Source organism: Macrotis lagotis, chromosome 4 (genome assembly GCF_037893015.1).
Source record: "Macrotis lagotis isolate mMagLag1 chromosome 4, bilby.v1.9.chrom.fasta, whole genome shotgun sequence".
Lineage (NCBI taxonomy): Eukaryota > Metazoa > Chordata > Mammalia > Peramelemorphia > Peramelidae > Macrotis > Macrotis lagotis.
In genome coordinates, this window is record NC_133661.1 from 79,583,950 (window position 1) to 79,608,736 (window position 24,787).

The window sequence follows — 24,787 nt, forward strand, 5'->3', positions numbered from 1 at the left end:
ACTTAATTACCTAGCTGTGTGACCTTGGGCAAGTCATTTAACCCATCATCTGGGGGGGGGAATCCCCCCAAAACCAAAACTCTGTGGAGTGGGGAATACAGATATTATTATTCTGATTTTACAGATGAAGCAAATAACTAAATCCAGATCAGGAAGCTAAAGAAGGAATGAGATCAGAACTCAGGTCAGACCTTTGGACTCTAAATTCAGTGTTCTTTTCTGTACTTGGCTGTTCCTGTACTAAACTATTTTCTAAATGATTCATGATCATCTCAAAATTACATTCCTTTGTTAGCACAAACAAACGGAGATTGAAACTACAAGCTCCTTGAAGGCAGATAATAATAACTTGTTTTGGACTTTGGATCTCCAGTCTCTGTCGTTAGTATTCTAAACAGAGCAGATTTAATTCAACTCCATTGAATTGAATAGAATTGTACTAAAGGATGTCAAATGTCTTCAGTGATAACACAGAATTAAGAAAAATGTCTAGATTACATCCACACACTCTATTTGCCCACTATGTAAGCAGGACCAGCCTTGGACAAATGGTTGGCATTAGACATTAGATGAAATATCAGCATTCTGTCTCATGTTCCCTGTCTCTCTTTTCTGAATAATTCTTCATCTCCCTCCCCTTCTGCCTTGGGATTAGCTCCCTTCCCTGGTGTCAAGTGGCCACTGACCAATTTTTAACCTCATTCTCTCAAACAAAGCCCTTAAAAAGCTTTCACTTGGAGAGTATAATAAAAAGAAAGTAAAGAAAACTTGGCTGTCCAAGGCTGACTGTGTGACAAGTGACAAGTTACTTAAACTCTGAATACCCCGAGGCAACCCTCTCAAACTAGAAATTGAAGAAAAGTACAGAAAATGATAGAGGAAATTTCTAACCTAGAACTTCCTATATTGATAAAATCAAAAATATCTGAGATGTGATTTGAACTCAAGTCCTCCTGATTCCAGGTCTGCTACTCTATCCCCTGAGCCACCTAACTGCTTTAGTCCCAGAATGACTATCTTCCTTTCAAATTCATTTCATGTCCTAACTCCTATAAAAAGTCTATTCTGAACCCTTTAGTACCTAATACCTATCCCATGTCCAGAAATTACTCAATATCTACCTTCACCTGAGAAAATAGGTGGCTGGAGGGAAAGGACAAGTCAGCCCCAAACAAACAATAGATGTATTTTGAATTTTACAGTTATTGGTTAGTTAATTATATTTAATAAGATATATCTTCCACTTGTTATTCCTTCCCAATATTTGCATACTAAGGCATTTTACTCCAGCCTTAAAGTGACATATAAATGTTAATTATTAGCTGTTAGTATCATATTTCACAGCCACACCACCCTCCATCCCTCATTTTTTTCAACATTGCAACCCCCAGCACCAAGAAAAGATCATTCATTGTTCTTGAAAAAAAAAAGATGAATAAGAATAATTGCCCCTCGTTCTAAAGTTTTTCTCATTCAGACAGTTCCATGAAAGGAACAGATAGTACATAGAGGCTTGGCCTAGAAGAGACAGACATTGAGATCTTTCCCATGGGAATTTGGGGGGGTAGTTTTATGGAAGTCATAGATGATACACAAAGGCCAGCAAATGACACAGAGCCTATGACCAAATACTTAACCCCCATTACAGTAAGGGGCTATAAACACCCCATAGAAGAAAAAGAAAAAATCAAACTTCTCTGGTACTAGAAGAACAAAAAAATTTTATTTGGATTTTCCAGATCATGGGAAGCACTGTGCCCTTGACATGAGGAATAGAAAACTGTATATAATTCAGGGGTGACCATTCTGATCCTAGAGGGGAAAAAATTCTGAGTTAAATCTTGGCTTTGCCAATTATCATCTGTCTGACTTTGGCAAATTGCTTAGAAAAGTACCTTGCTTAAGAAATGCTAGTTGAGTGATTAACTCTGTACAGCTGAATCTGTAAATTGAAGGATGGGATCAGATATTCACTGAGGTCCTTCCTATACTAGAACTCACAGGTTCATACTAGATCTGACTGGTACCAAGTGATTGTGTGATTTTGGGCAAGTAACTTTAATCTAATTGGAGCTCAGTTTCCTTGTCTGTAAAATAAAGGGTCTGGGACTAGATAATTTCTAAGATCTCTTCCAGCTCTATGACTCAGAATTCATTTAGGCCTGTCTTCCCCTATCTCCTAAATAAATATTGTCTTTGTCATTGTATTGGCAGGACTTCCACGTGAAAGTCAGTCAGGGAAACTTTTATTTTTGTAGGATAGAGAAAAGAGCATTTATACAGGAATAAGGAGAACTTTTTCCCTAAGCTCAGCTCTGTCCCACTAATATTCCTTGTTTATGTCTAGAGTTTTGTTGCCCTTTAGTGATGTGACCTTGAATAGCTAACTCTATTCCCCTATTTCCTTATTCCATCAGATGGGAACAATAACTGCCTATTTATATTACAGAATCATTTTAAGAACACCAAAAGATACAGAATAAAAGTACTTGAAAAGTGTTAAGGGCTGGATCCACAATACCTCATTCAGAGGAAATTTCCCTCCTAACAACCTTAAGATTACAGAGTTTATATATACATATGTGTGTGTATACATACACAAACAATACATGTATACGTAGAATATATATGGAGTTTATAAGAGCAAAAATGATACATGTAAATAAAGGGAACTCCTTCTAACTTTAAAATAGCATATCCTAGAAAGGCATGAGCTGTGGAATTGGAACCCAAGTCTTCCTGATCCAAGGAAATTGAGGTCTGGTGAGGTTATGTGACTTGCCAGGGTCATAGAACTGTTGGCAAAGTGACAATATAGCTTATGTCTGCCAGGACATAAGCTCAAGTTGTCTAAATCCAAGACCAGTGCTCTTTCTACTCTATTCCTTCTTGTATGCCCCAGATGGAATCAATTACTGTAAAACCTCTGAGATTTGCTATTGATTTTTTCCATTATTATTATTATTATTACTCTATCCTCTGAACAGTAAAAATGACTAAAGTCTTGAATATTACAATAACAATAGATAAAAGCAAATAACAGTTGACAAATAGACCATAAAAGATTTGCAAATCTATGCTTGGGTCCTCATAAAAATCCTAGGAGATAGGTGGTGCATTGCATTATCTTCATTTTATTGATCTGTAAACTAAGACTCAGAGAAGTGAGGTGACTTGCCCAGGGACACTAGCACATGTCTGAGGTGGAGAAGTTGACCCCAGTTCTTCCTGAGGCTAAGGCCAACACTGCAGCCACTATGCTAGAAGTAAAACTCTGTTTCAAAATTCCTTTCTTCTTCTTCTTCTTCTTCTTCTTCTTCTTCTTCTTCTTCTTCTTCTTCTTCTTCTTCTTCTTCTTCTTCTTCTTCTTCTTCTGCCCTTGCAGGATCTAAACTTGTGAACTATTTATTTTTCAGTAACATCTGCGATAACTAAGATGCAACTTATTATCTTCCGCACCAAGGGGAAACATGCAATTGTTGTGACAACTTTTAAATGTTTCAGTGTTCTCCCTGACTTCCAGATTAGAACGTGTCGTTCCTTTCCAAGAGATGCCTAAGTAAGTTCTCTGAGAGCACTTTTGTCTTCATATCCCAATTAGGACAGTATCAGGTATTTAATAAATGATCACAAAAGGCATGTTGTTGAACTGACTGACAATGGGTCTGAAGAGGAGGAGGAGGAGGAGGAGGAGAGAAGGAAGAAGAGGGAAGAGGGAAGAGGGGAGAGGGGGAGAGGGGGAAGATGAGGGGGAGAAGGGGAGAAGGGGGGGAGAAAAGTGGGGAGGAGAAAACTGAGGAGGGAGAGAAGGGGAGAAGGAGGGATGGAGGAGGCTAGAGGAAGAGGAAAAGTAGAGAAAGGAAGGAAAGAAAGAAAGAAAAGGAAGGAAGGAAAGAGAGAAAGACAAAAGAAAGAAAAGAGAAAGAAAAAAGAAAGGAGGAAGGGAAGAAAGAAGAGAAAGACAGAAAAGGAAGAGAAAGAAAGAAAGAAAGGAAGAAAAGACAGAAAGACAGAAAAGAGAAAGACAGAAAAGACAGGAAGGAAATGAAGTGAGAGAAAGAAAGATAGAAAAGAGAGACAGAAAAGAAAGGAGGAAGGAAAGAAAGAAAGAAAGCAGGGAAGAAAGAAATAGAGAAAGAAAGAGAAAGACAAAAAAGACAAGAAGGAAATGAAGGAAGAGAAAGAAAGACAGACAGAAAAGAAAAGAGGGAGGGAAGAAAGAAAGAAGAGAAAGAAAGAAAAGAAAAGAAAGAAAGAAAGAAAGAAAAGAAAAGAGAAAGGGAAGAAAGAAAGAAGAGAAAGAAGAGAAAAGACAAAGAAAAGACAGAAAGGAAATGAAGGAAAAGAAAGGAAAGAAGGAAAGATGGAAAGAAAGAAAGAAAGAAAGAAAGAAGGAAAGAAAAAGAAAGAAGGAAGGAAGAAAAAGGAAAGAAAGAACGAAAGAAAGAGAAGGAAGGAAAGAAAACCACCTGAGAAACCGCTGCCCACTGTTCAGCTCCTGGGAGAACTCTTGGTGTGAAAACTCACTTCACCAAAACATAATATCAAAACCATCTCTGACTAAAACAGTGGCTACAAGAAGGTCCTCACGTCCGCTCTAAGGTCATGCTGTCTTCCTCCAGATGAATCGCTATACCCAATTCTGGTTGCCGAAGGTGCCCTTTTCGGCTTTTTGCAAGGCAGTGACTCTTCCTGTCCCCTCCCCCCCTCCGGGCTTTCAGTCTCTTGCAAGGCACCCAACCCCCAGGTCCCGGAGTGAGAACCGCTCGCCCCCATCACTGATGACAAATTCTCCGCAAAGAAGACTCGGGCGCTCATTTGATCACGATAGAAAAGAATTGCGGGCGCGGACGCTTAGAGAAACCAACAAAGCGGCTGGACAAGTAGCCCAGCATCTTCCAAAACCCCCAGAGGAGCGCCGGGCAGAGGGAGCCCGAAGAGAACTCGCAGAGAAACGGATTCCGACCGTCCTACAAACCAATCTGAACGGCAGCTGCTGATAAATAGCTGTGCCCTTCTCTAGTCAGAGGAAGAAAGAGCCGCGAGGACAACTACCCTGTTCCCTGTCTGTCTGTCTGGCTCTGTCAGTCTCTGTCTCTGTCTCTGTCTCTGCCTCTGCCTCTGCCTCTGCCTCTGTCTCTCTCTCTGTCTCTGTCTCTCTCTCTGTCTCTCTCTCTGTCTGTCTCTCTCTGTCTGTCTGTCTCTGTCTTTCTCTCTCTGTCTCTCTCTCTCTCTCTGTCTCTGTCTCTCTCTGTCTCTGTCTCTCTCTCTGTCTCTCTCTCTCTGTGTCTCTCTCTCTGTCTCTCTCTGTCTCTCTCTCTCTCTCTCTCTCTGTCTCTCTCTCTCTCTCTCTCTCTCTCTCTCTCTGTCTCTGTCTCTGTCTCTCTCTCTCTGTCTCTCTCTGTCTCTGTCTCTGTCTCTGTCTCTGTCTCTCTCTCTCTGTCTCTCTCTGTCTCTGTCTCTGTCTCTCTCTCTCTCTCTCTGTCTCTGTCTCTGTCTCTGTCTCTGTCTCTGTCTCTGTCTCTCCCTTGTCTGCAGTTTCTCAAAGTTCCCTCTGGTCTCCGCATCTAAGGAAAGGGCGCTGAGGGAGAGAGGAAAGGAGAAGCGGGAGGAAGGCTGCCGGTTGTCCAGGGCGGTGGGCGAGGGTCGGTGGGACTGGGGTGAAAGCACCCGCTTTGGCTCTTACCCTCCATGCGCTAGCTGCCCGGGCCGTGCCTTCCTCTTTCTTGGCTGCTGCAGGACTGAGCTCTGCGCCTCAAGGAGAGGTGATCAGGAAAACTTCGCTTCTTCTAATCGGCTCCGGGGCTGCGTGGGAGGGGCCAAGCCAGTCTCGGGAGGAACCTGGAAGCTGGGGGTCGCCCTGGTCTTCTTTCCCTGGCGCGAGAGAACACATGGACTCAGGAGAGTAGCGGACACAAGGATCTCCTGCGGCCGAACCGAGGCTCCATGGAATTTGTAGTTTTCATTGGGCCATCTGCAGCTCCATCTTCCATCCTTCTCTTTGGAGAAGTCACAGGAGGTCATTTGCCAAGATATTTTGCGCATTCCAGATCTGAAGCCAGATAGCTGAGGGGCACCCTCTGACCCCTTCTGGACAGCTTTCCTGCCGGCTAGTTAACGAACCATTGCTTCTTAAATCCACTGGCAGCGCAGTGGAGTCGAACCGGCTCTGGCCTGGGTGGCAGAAGGGATCTGGGGCATTTTTAGAGCTTTCAATTAACCAGCACGTATTGAACCCCTACTGTGGTCCAGGGACTGTACTAATAGCTAGGGATGCAAAGGAAAGCCGAAGACAGAGACCTCGCAGTCCTGAAGATCTGGGACTAACTCATTTGCAAATCATTTAGACTCAGGGAACCTCAGCTCCTGCCTGGCAAAATGAAATGTTTGCAAAAGGGTTAAGTAAACTTAAAAGTGCTTTTTTAAAGGTCAGCTTAGCCTTTTTCCAGATTGGCGCAGTGCTTTTAATGTAAGCAATGGTTTTTTATTATCAGTATATTAGCTCCTATAACACAACTGTAGTCCTGTAATATCATAGTCCTATTATTAAGAGGCAGCCTAGGACTGTGGATAGCCTGCTGGTCTGAGAGTCAGGAAGACACAAGTTGCAATTCTGCAGCTGACACCTTTCTCTGTGTGTCCCAACTTGCTAAGATGTGCTAAGTCTGAGAGATGGAAAGAGCTTCCCTAAGCATAGAAAATGACAAATTGGGGCCATGGATTAAATATGTATAAATGACATGTATTATTTTTTGTTATTACCACCAAAATAAAATAACACACTAAAAGTACTTGAAAACTTGTAAAACAGCTTACTCAGATAAATTTGGGAAATAAGCATTGAAAATATTAGAATTCCTGATTTACAGATGAAGAATCACTCTGATCAACACAACCAGAATTCGAGTTACTCAAAGGGAGAAAAACACTTTTTTTTCTGTGGAAAAATGCGTGTGAACGATAGAGCACCCAGATGAGTCAAAAGCTGAATTCTCAATCCCTCCACCATCATTTGATAGGACTCTGAATAAGTAGTCCATCCTCTCATGAGCTTTCGATTCCCCCCTTCAAAGGCTCAATAATTTTGAAAATTTTCATAGAATAGCCCAAACACTAAGGTTAAATGTGAGCTAATACCCCAAAAGTTTTTTAAACATGTGTGGATAGGACTTTATATAAGCAGTCTACCCTCTCAGTGAGCTTCCAATCCTCCCTCTTCAAAGATTCAAAAATTTTGAGAATAATTTTTCATCTCAGAATAATCCAAACTCTAAAGTTAAATGTGAGTTTAAGGGTTAACACCCCAAAGGTTTTTTAAATGTGTGGTGAGTTGGGTGAGCTGAAGATCTTCTCTGAAAAAAAGTAGTAGGGAGGCTCATTCACCCTAGACAAACCCTTTGTTTAATTATCATAATTCATCAACATCTAGAACTGGGCCTTTAAAAATCATCTGTTCCAACTCCTTTATTTTACAGTCATGGAAAATGAGACTGAGAGAATAAGTAATCTGCCCAAGATCATGCAACCCTATTCAGTGGGAAAAATAGGACTAGTAGTCTTGGCTCCAGTTCACCACTCTTTCGACTATTCCCACACTGTCTTTCCATAATGAGAATTTATATCCACTTAGTAAATCAAAATTTGTGGATTCAATTCATGTATTAAGCACGTATTTTCCTATTATGTGCCACATTGGACACTGTTTGGTTTGATGAATGAAGAGGCAGTCTCTTTGCAGTAAGTTTCTCTGATAAAGGTCTCCTTTATATAAGTAATTGTTTCAAATTTATAAGGATAAGAGTCATTCCTCAATTAATAAATGTCTAAAGATAAGAACAAACAAGTTCTCAAGGGATGAAATAAAGTCTAAGTAGAGTCACATGAAAAAAATGCTCCAAATCACCAATCAGAGAAAGGCAAATTAAAACAATGCTGAACTTTAACATTCATCTGATTAGCAAAGATGAAAAAAAATGGAAAATGAAAAATGTTGGAGGGGCTGAGGGAAAACAGATACATCAAAATACACTGTTAGTGGACATGTCAAATGGGTACAGTCATTCTGGAAAGCATTTTGGAATTATAAACAGTTACTAACCAGTATGTGCCCTTGGTACCATTGCTAGGACTATACATAAAAGACATCAGAGAAAGAGGAAAAGGTTCCTATTTTGTGGTGGTAAAATTGGAATGCCTATCAGTTTGAGAATGATTGAATTAAATTGTGGTATATGAGTATGATACAATATAATTTTACTGTAAGAAATAGATGGCTTGGAAAGAAACATAGAAAGATTTGTATGAACTGATGCAAATCAAGTAGAACCAGAATGGTTTATGCTATAGCACTGATATAAGAATGAACAATTTTGAAATCTTTTATAAGTTAATAAAGAATGAAATGAGTAGAACCAGGAGTAAATTTTATACAGTCACAACACTGTGATTGAACAACTTTGAAAGCTATGCCAGAGAAATAATGATGAAATATATTATCTACCTTCTGACAGACTGGTGATAAAATTTTAGGTATAGAATGAAAGAAATATTTTTATATTTGACTAATGCATATTTGTTACAAGGAATTTTTAATGGGTTGAGGAGGTGGGAAGGAGAGAAAATATATTTCTGTTCATTAAGAAAAATACTTAAAAATAGAAAGATGAAGGGAGTCACAGCTATGGAATACTGTATGTACTTTCAGATATTGTTTTTTACTTTGCCACAAGCAACCTCTATCAGAGTGAGAATAATATTTAAATGTACTGGTTAAAAAATTGCTCATCAGAACATTTTCTTTTCCTTTTTTTTTCAATAGAACATTTAACAGAGTGGTGACCTCAGAGTTTAGGAAGATCAGACTTCTAGTCTGGCTAAGGCTGGGCAACCCTAGGAAAGTCAACCTCTCTATGCCCTCAGGTACTCTAAGACTATAAATTGCCAAACAGGAGTGAATTTGTTTTGGTAAATGTTCTTCCCCACACTAATGAAATTCAGCTTTATAAAGGGGATAAAAACTCTGCTAAGCACTAGGGATCAAACTATTCCTACCCTCAAAGATCTTGTATTTTTTTGGAGGAGAGAGAACAACATATCCATAAATATTTATGTATTTATTCATATGTATAGTTTAAGTATTTATGAATATGTTGACCTTCCTCTAAAAGAATGCAAGATCCTTTTATATGCGTATTTATTTATATACACATGCATGTATATATGCATGTAAATATATTAACATGTATGAACACATACATATATTATATAAAGGTGGTTGCCACAGAGCATTAGCTATGTATTAAATAACTATATGTGTATATGTATATACATGTATATATGTAAACATACTTGCATACATACATATATAGTTCTCTGAGGCAACTGTACCAATTCACGCTTAAATTGGTAAGTTGGGTCTTCAAAGTATGACTAATTCCCCTAAAGTTTCCTCCAAAGGAGAAATTTTTTAATACAATATTTAATGAACCCCAATAATGTGTTTTTTGCCATGATAATGGGTCATTATCAGTTAACCAGATAAGATTAGCTTTTGTCTTTAATATCTTTTTCCTCTTCCACATTTCCCTATTACAGTTATACTAACCTTCCAGTCATTCAGGACTGAAAACTTAACTATTGCTTACTCTTACTTTCTAATCTATTACAAATATATATCATGTAATTTCTACTTCATAACATCTCCTGCATAAATTTCCTTTTCTCTGACATTGCCACCACCCTGGTTCAAGCTCTCACCACCTCACACCTGGAATTTTCTAGTAGTCTACTGGTTGGCTTCCCTTAAATTACTTCAGTCTATTCAGATTCAGATGTCAAATTGATCTTCTAAAATGTGAATCAAATATAAAATCCTCTGTTTTTTAAAGCCCCCCCCATAAGCTAACTCCCTCCTACTTTTCTTTTTTCCCCTCCTTCTTTTCCATTCTTCTTTCTTACCTCCATGTACTTTACAATTCAGTGACATTGACTTCCTGACAGTTCAAGACATTGTTCTTGACTTCATGAATTTTCCCTGTCTACTTGGAATTCTTTCCCTCTTAATCTCCTTTTTCTTCCCTGACTTCAAGTCTCAGCTAAAATCCTACCTTCTGCAAGAAGACTGTCCTTTATCTTTAATGCTTGTACTTTCCCCCCTGAGATTTTTTCCCCAATTCATCCATAACTTGTTTGTATGTAGTTTGCATGATGTCTCTCCAGTTAGACTATGAGCTTCTTGAGAGTAGAGACTGTTTTTAATCTTTCTTTGTTTCCCTAGTATAGTGTCTGAAATAAATATTTCATAAAAACTTGCTGATTTTGTTGACTTTTAAGAATTTGACTGTGGTAGTATCGTTGCTACAATTGGTACACCCCCTCACCTCTCCCCCACTCCCCCTGCCCAAGTCTGGGATATGATCTCTCATTAGTACATACAGAGACCAGGAGAAAGGCTTTTAAAAAAAATTATTTAAAGTTTTGAGTTACAAATTCCAACTCTCCCTCCCCTTCCTGAGACAGTAAACAATCCAATATAGGTTATACAAGTGCAATTGTGCAAAATAATTTTTTATTTCAGTCATTTTGTATGAGAAAACTCAAAAAAAATAAAAGTTTAGAAATAGTCTGTATTCAGTCAATATCAGTTTTTTCTCTGGAGGTGCACAGTATATTTCATCATTAGTTCTTTGGGATCGTCTTCGATCATTGCATTGCTGAGAAAAGCTAAGTTATTTACAATTCTTCATCAAACAATATTGCTATTGCCATGTATAATGTTCTCCTGATTCTGTTCATTTCATGATGCATCTGTTCATGTAAGTCTGACCAGGTTTTTCTGAAATCATCTTACCTGTCATTTCTTGTAGTACAATAATATTCCTATATACCACAATTTGTTTAGCTATTCCTCAATTGGATGAGGCAATGGAGGTGAACTTTGAAGGAATCTGGGGATCTTAAATAGTAGGAAGGGATGGATATAAAACTCCTGGAGTCAACTGCCTAGAAACAATAGCTAAACACCCCAAACTGATAAAATCATTGAGAAAGAAGAGAAGGTGGCCTATGATCAAATCCTGGGCATATTGAGACATTAAGTGGTGGGGCAAGGATGATGATATTATAGAGAAGAAATAACTAGAAAGATAGGAGGAAAACCAAGAGAACAATGTCTTGAAAATACAGGGAGGAGAATATAAATATAAATGATGGTATAAAAGCATTCTTTTACATATTCTTTACTTTGTGAACTTTGAGAGTTGTCAATTTTTGGAGAAGAGAAAAACTGCTATCAGTAAAATTTCAATCACATATATATTATATATATATATATATATAAATGTATATAAGTATATACACAAATATGTGTATATCATTCTTAGAAGGGCTACTCCCATTTAAAAAGTTAGTTCATTTAATTGAATATGTAATTCCCATTTATATAGTGCTTTCCTCATAAAAATTTTATGAGATAGTACAAATATTATTCCCTCATTTTATAGATGAGAGAACTGATTCAGAAAGAAGTGGAAGGTAAAAGAATTAGTGTGAAGAAATTAAGGACTTGAACCCATCTTTTGACCAGCAGGCTAATGTTCTTTCTCTCACATAATAAGTGACAATTCTGCTTTATGGTGTACTTTAATTTGAAATGTTAAAATAATTCACTTTGACAAATTTTGATAAAGCCGTATGTTGGTTTGATGGGGGGGGGCATGGTGGAGAGAGAGAAGAAAAGGAAGGAGGGGCCAAACTAGGTGAGATTAGAGGAGTGGAAGGACATAAAATTAGTAAAGAGTACTTCCCTTAGAGGATCAGTTTTCTTATCTAAGAGTACAAGATTAGTAAACCACAAAGAGGAGCCTTTAGAATACTTTAGGTCCTTTTCCAGAAAAAAAAAAACCCCCATAGCTGAAGCCTCTGTACACTCTGTTTTCCTTTAAAATAGTATTTTTTCCAATAACATGTAAAGACAATGTATAACATTCATTTTTAAAAAGTTTTTAGCTCCAAATTTTCTCTCTCCCTCCCTTACCTCCCCCACTCCCTAAGACAGTGAGCAATTTGACAAGGGTTATGTATGTGTAGTTGTGTGAAACTCATTTCCATATTAGTCATAGTGTGAAAGAAGAAACAAACCAAAAGAAAAAAACAAGAAAAAAAAAAAGCTAAAATAGTATGCTTTGATCTGTATTCAGACTCCTTCAGTTCTTTCTCGGAATGTGAATTGCATTTTCCATCATGAGTACTTTTGGAACTGTCTAGGATTATTATACTTTTGCAAAAATACTCCTGTTTGGAGTTTAATTTTTTTATTTAACCAAAGAATTGTGTTAGTTATACAATTATTTAACTCTTTACTCAGCACATAATGTAGATTGAATTTTAGAATATTTATTCATTCATCCTTATTCCTGAATGAGATCCAAAGATCATTCAATGAATTGGATCAAGTTACATTTAGCAATCATCTATTAAACCATTCAGGGGTCTGTACTAGGTTCTGAGAGGGATGCAGAGAAATGACACATGGTCTTCATGCCTTCAGGTCAGTAATTCTCTGGTCTTGGTGCCCAAGTCCCATTGCAATACCAAAAACAAAATGTCCTATAAGAATTTGGATCATTTTTGAAGTGAAGACAGAAGTGTATGATAATAGGGAGCATATCTGCAAAGTGATATATATATAAATGCAAATACATACATATATATATATATATATATATATATATATATGTATATATATATATAAACATTCTCTTATTTGAACCTCATAACCTTGGGAGGTAGGTACCACTTATCCCCATTTTACTGCTGAAAAAACCAAAGCTGAGAGAGGATGAGTGACTTGTTCTGGCTCTCATAAGTGTTTGAAGCTATATTTGAACTTAGTCTTCCCGAGGACAAGTATAGTCTGTACAATTCTATAGGGTTGGTCCTGCAACCAATATCCTTATCCATTTTATTCCCTTTCGTTCTGATCCTGGAGTATGACTTACTCTTTTTTCTTTTTCTTTTCCTGAATCTCAGCATCTCAACCAGGTTAGAAGTACAGCGCTCCACTGCTGATCCACATAAGCTGCTGACCTGGGCCAATCTGCCCCTCTTTAGGCAGCTTAGTGGTCCCCTGCTCTCAGAGGTTCTTTATAATGGTGTCAGACTTATTGAAGATGCTGAATCAACTTCAGTCCTACCACAACACAAAACTACAGAACTCAAACAATCCACCAGACTTAACCTTCTCCATAGCAGGGACTATAGTTGTATATCACCATGCCCATTCCATTGATGACATAGATTTTCTAGTTTTTAAAGCTAATTTTCCATTTTTTGTTCTTGACTCATTTCTTCTCTTCTCCCCAAAGACCTTGCTTCATTATGTTCAATTTAACCTAACAAGCAATTATTAAGAACCCCACTGTGTTAGATGGCACAGGTACTAAAAGTGCTGAGAACAAAATGAATCTCAAGTTCAAAGAGCTCATACTTTGTTGGAATATACTTCATAAAATCAAAAACTCTCAAGCTTTTGTCTCTCCCTTCCCCTTCATCTATGAAAAGGTTAGTCTATGCTTCCTGTTTCCACTCCTCATCTCCTACCTTCTCCTTAAGCTCCTAAACTCCTTGTAATATAGTCTCCTTTCTGGCCCTTGTTCTGAAAGTTATCCTAGCAAAGTCACTAATCACCTGGTAATTGTTATATACATTGAATGGCCTTTTCTGAGTCCTTCAGAGTTTTCTGTTATACTTATATCCCCTCCTTGATCCCTTTTATTTCCATGGACACTGCTGTCCGTGGTGCTCCTCATACATCTCTGACAATTTTTTTTGGCTCCTCTTCTGCCCCCTAATTTTAGCTATGTGGTAGGTGACAAATGAAATGACTGAGGAAACAAAGATTTGATCTTTCAAGCATAACAATTTAATTGCCCAATTAAAAGGTCAGACCTACTCAGCTTAGGCTTTGACCCCAAATATAGGAGACAGATTTTTATACATTAAAAACAAGTAATCAAATAGGCCAATATATTATGTAGTCTGATTTCTAATTGAAGAAAAGCCCAGGGACTTTCCAATTCAGGGTGGTGGTGGTGGGGGGTGTTGAACAGGTAAAATTCCTTGAATTCAGAAAAAAAGAGTTGTCCCATTCCACCTAAGTGTAAATAAAGGAATGTGAAACCAATTGATTGATCAGTTTGAGGCCAGTTTTAAGAGAGTACTTAAGGGCTGATTAAGATGTACAATTACGAGAAAATTCCTTGGATCAGTGTTTGAATCTGACTGGGCTTTTGGTCAGCATAATCTAGGGTCTTGGTTAAGGATCCCTAAGCCAGGGTGGCACAGTGGACAGAGCACCAACCCTGGAGTCTGGAGTACCTGAGTTCAAGTCTGGCCTCAGACACTTAATAATTACTTAGCTGTGTGGCTTTGGGCAAGCTACTTAACCCCATTTGCCTTGCAAAAACCTAAAAAAAAAAAGCATCCCTAAGCCACAGATAAGGGTGATTCCAGCTTCCTAGTCACACGGGATTTGGTTCAAATAATACAATACGGCTTTCTCTCAATTGAATAGTTTTATCACAGGACACAATTTGGACTAGACTTCTCTATAAGCCAATTCTATTATTTTTTAAAATTATAATCAGAATTACATGTCAAGTAACAGATCAAACTACTTAGAGGATTCAGAAATCTGAGAAGGGAAATTTCATGTCATCAAGATGCTAAGTGAGCTTAAAAATAAACATACACAAACTTGAAACAAAAGGATAAAGCAATAATGACCATTAATATTTACTAATATCAATTCTCCTGGTATCTTAGTAGTTTACTCTTAATGTCCTTTTTATCTTAATGTACTTTTAATTAGTACATTTGCATTCCAAATGTCTCATTTGTCCAGAATAAAATTGTAAGATATTTCATGCTCTCGTCCTATAATAATAGCTCAGAGATGTTTTGGTGTCAATTTATTGGTGAATAGATTTTAGTACTGTAATTGTAAAACTTCTATTGCTCATCAGTGCCCCCATTTGACCTTATTTTGATATAGGGTGTGAGACATTGGTCTAATCCTAATTTCTTTCATATTATCTTCCAGTTTTCCCAGCAATTTTTTTTCAATGAAGAGTTCTTATCCCAGAAGGGGGACTCTTTGGGTTTATCAAGCAGTATATTACTAAAATCATTTCCTACTGTCTCTTTTGCACTAGTCTATTTCACTGATCCACCACTCTATTTCTTAGCCAGTACCAGACAGTTTTGATAACTGATTCTTTCTAATATGGTTTTAGATCTATGGCTAGGCTGCCTTCTTTGGCATTTTTTTCCATTAATTCCCTTGATATTCTTGACCTTTTGTTCTTCCATATGAACTTAGTTACTATTTTTTTCTAGCTCACCAAAGTAATTTTTTAAAAGTTTGATTTCACCAGAGCTTATTATAGAAATTTGCTATGAAAGGAAAAGGAGGGATATAATTAAAATCTGACATATATCTTAACAAGAGAAAAGCTCCTTTAGCTCTGTTTGATTTCAAGCATGAGTCATATCTGATAGCCCATCATAGAATTGCAAGGTATCAAAGGCCAGGCATAGTATTAACTAGGTGGGAAATTTCCTGTTCAGAAAGGAAATAGCACAATGGGGAAACTGAGTCCAGAGGTTTCTACTTAGGCTATGCCAATGTTATCTCCTCAATTGTTTTCCCCAGGGACAAACATTCAATTGTCACAATTCTCAGACTGCAGCACATGCTATTTTCTATTATTGACTTCATAACAATTCAGACAACCATCCCTATAATCAAAACTCAAAATAATAGTAAATTATACTGCCAAAAGATTTTTTAATCTCAAATAGAAAAATTTCATAAATCACAACTTAGGGCTTGGATGCAATATTAATTTCTCATGTTTCCCTAAAGTTATATTTCACTTATCCTTTCCTTATAAATTAAAACTATCTGCATTCTGGGATTTTTAGACAACAGCAAATACTTGATAGGTAACTCATACTGATGTATTGAAATTACATCTTTAAATCATGTGATTATCAAGTCATAGTCAAAAATTTTCAAATGAAAACTCACCATTATTGTATGTAGTCATTATTATTTTGTATTTTAAGTATAAAGATCCAAACTTTTCCTGATCATATGATCCTTAACTCCATAGCAAGCTAACCTAAATTTGCCAAAGTTAATTATGATTTCTTCATCTTTCTGTTCTGGAGAGTAAGACTTTGCTCACTCAGTTTTGTGGGCTTGAATTCTTTACTCACAACTGTGAAAGTCAGTTCTTGGTCACAAGAAAAAAATCATAACAAAATTGAAGGCTTTAGGTAAACTTTTTAATGGATTAAAAAAGATTTTTGTATGAATAGTTTGTAAAGGTAAAACTACAAAGCATTGATTAGATTTGTAAAAGGCTCACAAAGTGGAAGACCAGACATTCCTTTAGTCCTTACAGAATTTCCAACTTGCCATTTCATGAGGAACGCTACTTATTTCTCTCCTAGTTCAGTTCACTCTCATCAGCAGCCTTGTGGATACTCTCATTTTACACACTTTCTATGCCCATCTTTTAGAATATAAGCTTCTTTATTATAGGGACTGCTTTGTTTTCTTGTATTTATATCTCCAGCACTTAGCACAGTCAGGGATACTATAAGTGCTTGATAAGTACTCCATCCACCTACTTACTTACTTACCTATCCTACCCACGTATCTCTATCTATCTATCTATCTATCTATCTATCTATCTATCTATCTATCTATCTTTCCTATCTCTAGAACAAATTCATCATAACCCTGAAGCAATCTGCCTTCAACTTCCAATTCACCCAAGAACATTATAAAGTTTGCAATGACTTTCATATTATCTCAGTCAATGTCTAAATTCAGCAGTTTCTCCTCTGTAAGTTTCCAGGCAATGTTGGTAAACAATGAATCTAGGAATGGATAAAAAGTTTCATATTCTTGCTCTTATTTTGTATTAAAGGGATTGTTCATCAACATGAATAAATGGTTGACTCTTTTACCTTTTGTTTTATTTACTTTTTTTTCAAATTTAATTTCTCATTCCTTAATCTCTCCAAAAATCTTTGTTATAAATAGGTATAGTTGGATAAAAAAATTCTGACTTTCTCTATTTCTGAAAATGCATGTCTTATTCTGCATCTTGTATCCATCACCCTTCTGTCAGGAGGTATGGGTAGCATGTGTCATCATCATTCCTCTGGCATCCTAATTGGTCACTGAGTTGGTCAGAGTTCTCAAGTATATAAAAGTTATTTATATTTACGATGTTTTGTCATTGTATAAGCCATTCTCCTGGTAATATTTATTTGTTCATTCAAGCCTTCCCAGGTTTCTCTGAAACCGCTTCTCATCATTTCTTATGCCAAAGCAATATTATATTATATTCATATATAATAATTTGTTCATCATTGCCCAAAAGAAAGGCATCCCCTGACTTTCCAGGTTTTTGCCTGGAAAGGCAAAGAACCTACTAAAATAATTTGCACATCTGGATCTTTTTTTAAAATTTCTTTGGGTATAGAACTTGTAATGGTATTGGCAGGGATATTAATCTCTTTTTCTTTTTCTATCTTTTTTTTTCTCTTTTCATCTTTTGCAATAGGGTTAAATGTGATTTGCCCAAGGTCACACAGTTAGGCAATTAGCAAGTGTCTAAGATTAGATTTGAACTCAGGTCTTCCAGAATTCAGGACTAGTGCTCTATCCACTGTGCCATCTAGCTGCCCCAATCTCTTTTTAACTCGGGGAATTATTACATTATTCTCTACTCTCAGTTTTATATTATCATTGAAAATAGATTAAAAAATATTCTGGACAACTCATTATAAGTGAAAGAATTATACAACCTTTCACTCCTTGGTCCTCTTAGTAAGTTAAGAACTGTACCTTGGAAGACTTTGCTTGCTTTTACCAACATATGGACAAATATGTAAAGGACAAAGATAAACTTGAATGAATTTAGTTCATGCATAAGGCTCTTCCCCCTTTCACTGTAGCTTAAGGAAAGGAAAGGTTTTTGGTAATCTCTTGTAAAGCTTATAAAATAAAGGAGTAGTTTTGTTTTACAACAGCCACTTCTTCTGCTCTGAATGCCCATCTTGTACTCAACAATGGCTTAAAAGTCATTAACTAAGATCCTACTTCCTGTGTAATCTTCTCCATGACTGTATATCTAGTAAAGAATTCCCCTCCATGAAAGTGTCAAGAGTTTGAAAAATACCCGAAGTATCAGGGTCCTATTCTGTTTGCTTGAAGTACATGCACCTAATAGGATGAGGTTCAAACAATGAATATAATTTACGTAGGAAGTATTTCATTGTTTCTTTCCATTTCATTTTAACTCTTGTTAGGATATCCAGATATAGTAGACATCATTAAAACAGAGACATCATTGATCCTCAGTCATTTTTTGAAGAATGTCAAGGATGTTATTTACGTGGCAAAAACTAGACTAATCATCAACTGTTAATAGTTTCTGAACAGAAATGAAATGTTCACATGGGCTATGTTTTTCTTTGTTGAAAGGCCACATCACAATGGACATCTGTTCATGGTGTCCACAGTCAAGAGTGTGGCAGTTTTTGAAACCATTTTTCCATTTAGTGGTGACACATTCTTTTGGTTCACAACATTATAAAGACCATAGTTAAATCAATTTGGATGCAATTCTTTTAGATAGGTAGCAACTTGATGAAATTTTTATATGTATTTTTATACATTATAGCTAGTAATTACAGAATCATCTCTTTTTTTGAAGCATATTGAGAAGATTCAGAAATAAACCTTTCTTTAAACTGTTAGCTTGTTAATTTGTACCTAGATTCAAAAAGTTACTAAACTTTGACCTGAGATCAGGGTCAAATCTCCAAAGAGATCAAAGAAAGAGAAAACCAACCTATATATATATATACAAAAATATTTATAAAAGTCCTTTCTGTGGTGACAAAGAATTGAAAACTAAGGAGATGTTCATCTATTGGGGAATGACTGAAGAAATAATGGTAGATAAATAAAATAGTCAATTAATAAACATTTATCTGGCTCCTACTTTGTGCTAGCCTTTTGCTAGTTGCTAGAGATATAAATAAAAATTAAAAAAAAAGCAGTTCCTGTCCTCAAGGAGCTTACAGTCTAATGGGGGAAGATTACAAGAAAGATATAAAAGGAAGCTGAAAATGGAATGAAGGATGAGGTGCCCTGTGTGAGGTTATGACCAAGAAGTCCCAAAGCAGTGTAGTTGATGGGAAATGGGGAGAAGACTATGCTGAGCCTCTTTCTAATATAATGTAATACTATTATGATAGAAGAAATTATACAAAGAATAATTTTAGAGAAATGGAAGAAAATTTGTATAAACTGATGCAGATTAAAGTGAACAGAACTAAGAAAACAATTTACACATTAAATACACTATAAAACAAATAGAATTGAAATACTTAAGGACTCTGATAAACTGACTAACCAACTGTAATTCCAAAGAATAACGATAAAACATGCTATTTAATTCCTGCCAGAGAAATGATGAACTCAGAGTGTTCAATGAGACATACATTTTTTTGATGTAACATAACTAGTGTGGGAATTTGTTTTGCTTGACTATTTGCTACAAATGTTTTGTCCACTTTTCCATTGAAGGGAGAAAAAATAGAGTTTTGTTCATTTAAAAAAAATTAATGACTAGCTTTTTCATTATGTCTACTAAATGGTCTTTTACTTCTTGCCTAACCCAGAACAATATCTGTCAGTTTTTCCATTACACTTTGGTTATACCATTATTATTCTTGTTTTTTTTTAAACAGATTAGTATGCTGGTCCTTCTATAACTTCCTATCATGGCTGAAGAGTTATACAAGCTTTTAATAAGTTGAGACCCAGAGCTTGAAGAGTAACATTTACCATTTTGATAGGCTCTCCTTCAGTAAAACGACCATGAAAATAGTTCAAAATAAGAAATTTTAAAATTGATGGTTTTTAAAGCATGACACATATCAGTTTCTAAATCTTTTCTTAATATATTTTGAATCAGTGTGATATTTCCTTATCAGAGGAAAAGCAAAAGCATTAAATATACAAATGTACAAAAATGTTATTCTTTTGATAGATTATTCTAGTCAACTATGTTTTTCAGACCAGTTAGACTAAAAACACATTTGTTTACTAAAATTTTTTAATTTGTTAGTTAAATAAAATATCATTTTACTTCTCATTAACATGTTCAAATTAGAATGGTGAGGTAATTGAAATTGGCAATCTAATCTATATTTCTGTCATGTAACAAACTGGATGTCTTCCATCAAATGGATCTGATTTTTAACATAATGAAACTAACCTGAACCAAGAGAAAAATTTTATTTCTGTTAGGGTTTAATTTATTATCAGAACTGGAACTTGTGCTGGCATTATCTTCTGTAAGTTCCAAACCAAGAAGTCTGTTGCAGTTGCATTGATATAGTTATGGTTTAGTTTTTCTGCTCCTTTTCAGGACAAACTGACCCATATTTTAAAATTAGAAAGAAGTTCCATATGATTGAATTATAGTAAAAGTAAAGCCATGGACTTGTTATGCTATTTTAGTACAACAGTGACAAACACCACAATATACTAGAGATGACTGATGCTGCTGCTGCTTATATAGGTCAGAAATTTCTAACAGAGTAGTCAGAGGGGAAGGGAAGGATTAATGATAATGTGGCGCCTTAGTGATGAGGACTCACACTGTACATTTCTATAACATCTATATCATATATTTTGGGGTAATACAGAAAACTAGAAAATTAAAAGAGCCCACATCATATAATCAAATTACAATTTACTGCCATTTTGAGTTGTTAGGGTATCCCTATATATGCTTTTCCATACTCCAAACACATATCTATTAACTGAAAGGGAATTTACCTACTTCATTGCTTGAGTTTCCAACCCAACGTACAATTGATGATTCCCAAATGTGTAGATCCATCCCAACATCTTCCCTGAACTCTCAGTCTTGCATTTCCAACTTCTTACTAAATATCACTTTAATGTCTCACTTATCCAAAACTAAGCTTATCTTCTACCCTAAACTTCCCCCCACCCAATAGACTTCTTTGTTTCTATTGCAAATAGTCACAGAGTGGTAAACTCAGAGGAAATACTTAAATGTTCCCTCTGTTTGCCTCTATCTGCCCTTCACACCCAATGAAGACTTTACAATTCTATCTTTACTAGACCCTACAGCCAAGCCCAGCTCTTCATTCATACTGTCCTAATTCATTTTCTCCTAAACCTTAGCTGAATTATTTGAACAGTCTCCTAGTTGCTTCCAATCTTTCTTTTCTCCAACCCATTGTACACATAGCTGCCAACATCTCTTTCTAAGGTCCTTAACAACCTAAATTGTTAAAATTCAACAAAGGAAGGTGACTTTATGATGACCCTGTGCCTGTTTGAAAGATAATAAGGTACAGACAAGAGAAAACTGAACTTGAAATCAAAAAGCATGGATTCAAGATCTGGTCTTGTCTTTCATTGAATTTCCTTAATCAAGTCCGTCAGTTTCTTCAGGATAATAATATTTGTACTAACTTCACTTCTTTTTGCAAAAACTCTACTAGTTTCCTACTTCCCCAAGGATGAAATACCATCTCCTCAGTCCTCTATAACAATCTTGTCTCTGATTTACTTTTTCTAAGCCTCATTTCATGTACCCCATTTCTGAGCCAAAATATGCCATATTATATATACTATAGCTGTTCCCTCAACTGGACAACCCATCTCCCACCTCCATAAATTCACATACATTATCCTTCATGATTAGAAATCATTCTTCACTATCACTTTTTCAGAGAATCCTTGTCTTCTTCAAGTGCATAAGGTAATAATGCCATTTTCCCTATGATAATTCTTGATCTCCTTGAGAAATCTTTTTATTCTCTTATCTACATCCATGTTCTATAACCTCTGAATGATGTAGGCTCCTTGATGGCAGGTTGTGTGAGTGTGTACATGTACATGTATATGTATGTGTGTGCATATATATATATAGAGAGAGAGAGAGAGAGAGATTCATTCATATTATGTATATATCATTCTTCTTGTTGTTGTTGTATTATAGTGTATATAATAATACTTTGAACATATTAGGGGCTCCTTGAACGTCTGAATTGAAACTTTTGGAAGAGATAGTAAGTGAAAGTTATTCACAATCAAATAAAGTTTTGTCAATCAACAGCTAAATGAAATTAGCTCTATTAAATTTAGAATGATGGGGTAGGGCTAAGGATATGAAAGCAAGCATACATATGAATGTGTGTTGGCAAGAGGAACTGATATCGGGTAAAAGGAAAAGGGAAATAAGGGAGATTACAGAAAGGAGAAATCAGAGGTATCAAAATCAAACTTTCAAAACTTCATAGAATTGTCTAAGGCAACCCCTAATTAAACTTGAAACTATTCAAAGCTGCCTTAGTTTCCCTAAAGGCATCACAAAAAAGAGATATACACTCACCAAAACCATTTGCCTTTATTTTGGAGAAAATCTAGCATAGTTTCAAGTTGAAGAATGATTCCTCATGGTTCTTCCTAAAAGAGATCTATAACCACTAAAAAACAGTTTGGCCTAACCTAGGAAAGATAAAATGGATGAAAACATTTAATGACTATATTGCCTATGGATTGCCTATAGAGCTTGTTCATCTATTAGTATCTGGGACAGAATACATATATGAACCATGAATTGGGCCCACAATTAGCAAGACAAAATGAACTTGGTTGTCTTCAGGAAGTTACAAATTTCTTTTAATGACTCCTAGCTTTTCCTGTTAAAAACAAAAACTGAACAATTCTTCACCTGTAGGGTAGGATAATGTTACTAGTACTAACTGCTTCACGGGATTGTTGTGTAGTCCAAATGAGATAATAAACAGTCTAGTTTGTAACAATAAATCATTTTAAAGGTGACATCTTAACTATTTTCAGGGTATGAACTCTTTAATTGTTGCATATCAAAATTATAGAAAAACTGCTTTATGTAAAATTGAACTCAATGTAGAATAAAGCAACTATTGCACTAAGTTGCATATATTTTACTAAAGCATTTGATTAGGTCTCTTTATGATGTTCTTGTGGAAAAGATAAAAAGATATGAGTTACACAAGTCAAATAGAAGGATTTGGAACTGACTGTATTCTGTAGAATGTAATAATGTAGCAATACTAAAACATTTATTTTTCTTTAGTAAAAACTTAGAAAGAATGCACTCATATACAGATCCCGTTGACTACAGAATGAAGTGGAATAGTCAGGAGAGAAGGGAAGGAAAATCAACAATCAACATAAATATTTATTACTTACTTTGTGAAAATACATAGGTAAATATTTGGGTGGAGGGCAGTAGTGCTACAAAGGAGTCTCTCAGTTTACACATTATTAAGGGGAACAGACTTCTATTTCTACAAATAGAAGCAGATCCTGCCTAATGATAGTTGGTTTTGAGAAAACTGTTAACAACTTATGGGGACAAGCAAATGTGTTCAGAAAAGGAACTGAAGAGAATTGACAGATAGAGATCAAGTACCAGTTCTCTTCTGGCTCAGTAGTGTCAGGGGATTTGAAAAGAAGATATGAAAACTATAAATAAGTTCATGAAAACACTCCAATGTACAAATATCAAGAGAAATGCAAACTAAAACAGCATTGGTTTTGCCAAAGTCTATGCAAATTGGCAAAAAAAAAAATTTTTAAGACTGTTACAGTGTTGAAGAGGCTGTGGGAAAATAAGTAAATCAATGCATTGTGGATTCAACTGGGAAGTGGTCCAGCCCTTATGGAGTTCAATTTAGAATTTCTTTTTTAAGTGAGCAAATAGTCCATACTCTTTGACCCAAATATTCCACTAAAGGGCATGTATCTGAAAGAAATCAAAGACAGAAACAAAAGTGCAATATATTCCAAAATATCCATAGTAGCATTCTTTGTGGTAGCAAAGAATCAGAAACAAAGTGGGTGTCCATCTCTTGGGGAATTACTGAAAAAAATCTGATATAAGAACACAATGAAGCATTATTGGGCATTAAGAAATGACAAATAGGAGGAATTCAGAGAAAAGGGGAAAGATGAACTGATGCAGAGAGAAATTAAAAAGAACCCAGAAAACAAGCTACATCATGACTATAACAAGGTAAATAAAGAGACATTCTGAAAAAAAGAACTCTAGGTAATGACAAGGGAAGACATTATAATTAATGTCTTGGAGACAACATCATGAAATTTTTTTTCTTGTATCAGAGAGGTAGGAAATACTAAGTTTGAATATTGTATACATTGTCAAATGAGGTTTCTATACAGAATATTCTATTCTATATTCAATATTCTATGATAGATTTTTTTAAATGTTCTTTTTTATCAAAAAGGGAAGGTTCCATCTGAAGGGAGTGGAGATGGGAAATAGCTATAATGAATACAATATATTTTATAAAATGAAACAATGGGTTGCCTAATAGAATAATGAGTTCCCTATCAGTGGATGTGTTTGAGTAGAGGCTAAACTTCTCAGAAACATTGTACAAGGGATTCATGCAATAGATTGTGATTTTACTAGATGACCTCTACAAAGTTCCTCTGGATTAGGAGAATTCATAACCCTTCTAAAAAAATCTCTCTTGATTTTACCATCTCTGATAACTATTGACCTATATTTCTCCTCCCCCTTATTTCCTTGAAAAAGCTTTCTATTCTTGGATTAGACCAACATCTCAAGATAAAATCAAA

At 35.9% G+C, this 24,787-nt stretch overlaps 1 protein-coding gene across 2 annotated transcripts in view; it reads right to left on the reverse strand.

Moving 5' to 3' along the window:
* The window catches only part of ENTPD1 (ectonucleoside triphosphate diphosphohydrolase 1), a 111,081-nt gene extending 104,953 nt beyond the window's left edge, over positions 1-6,128 (reverse strand). Inside the window, exon 1 of one of the 2 annotated variants that reach the window (XM_074233267.1) lies at positions 5,687-6,128. In XM_074233267.1, coding sequence (XP_074089368.1) covers positions 5,687-5,693 — 7 coding nt within the window. In that variant the 5' untranslated portion in view covers positions 5,694-6,128. The remainder of the gene's footprint in view (positions 1-5,686) is intronic. The other variant, XM_074233266.1, reaches the window with a different exon arrangement.
* Between the last annotated feature and the right edge of the window lie 18,659 nt (positions 6,129-24,787).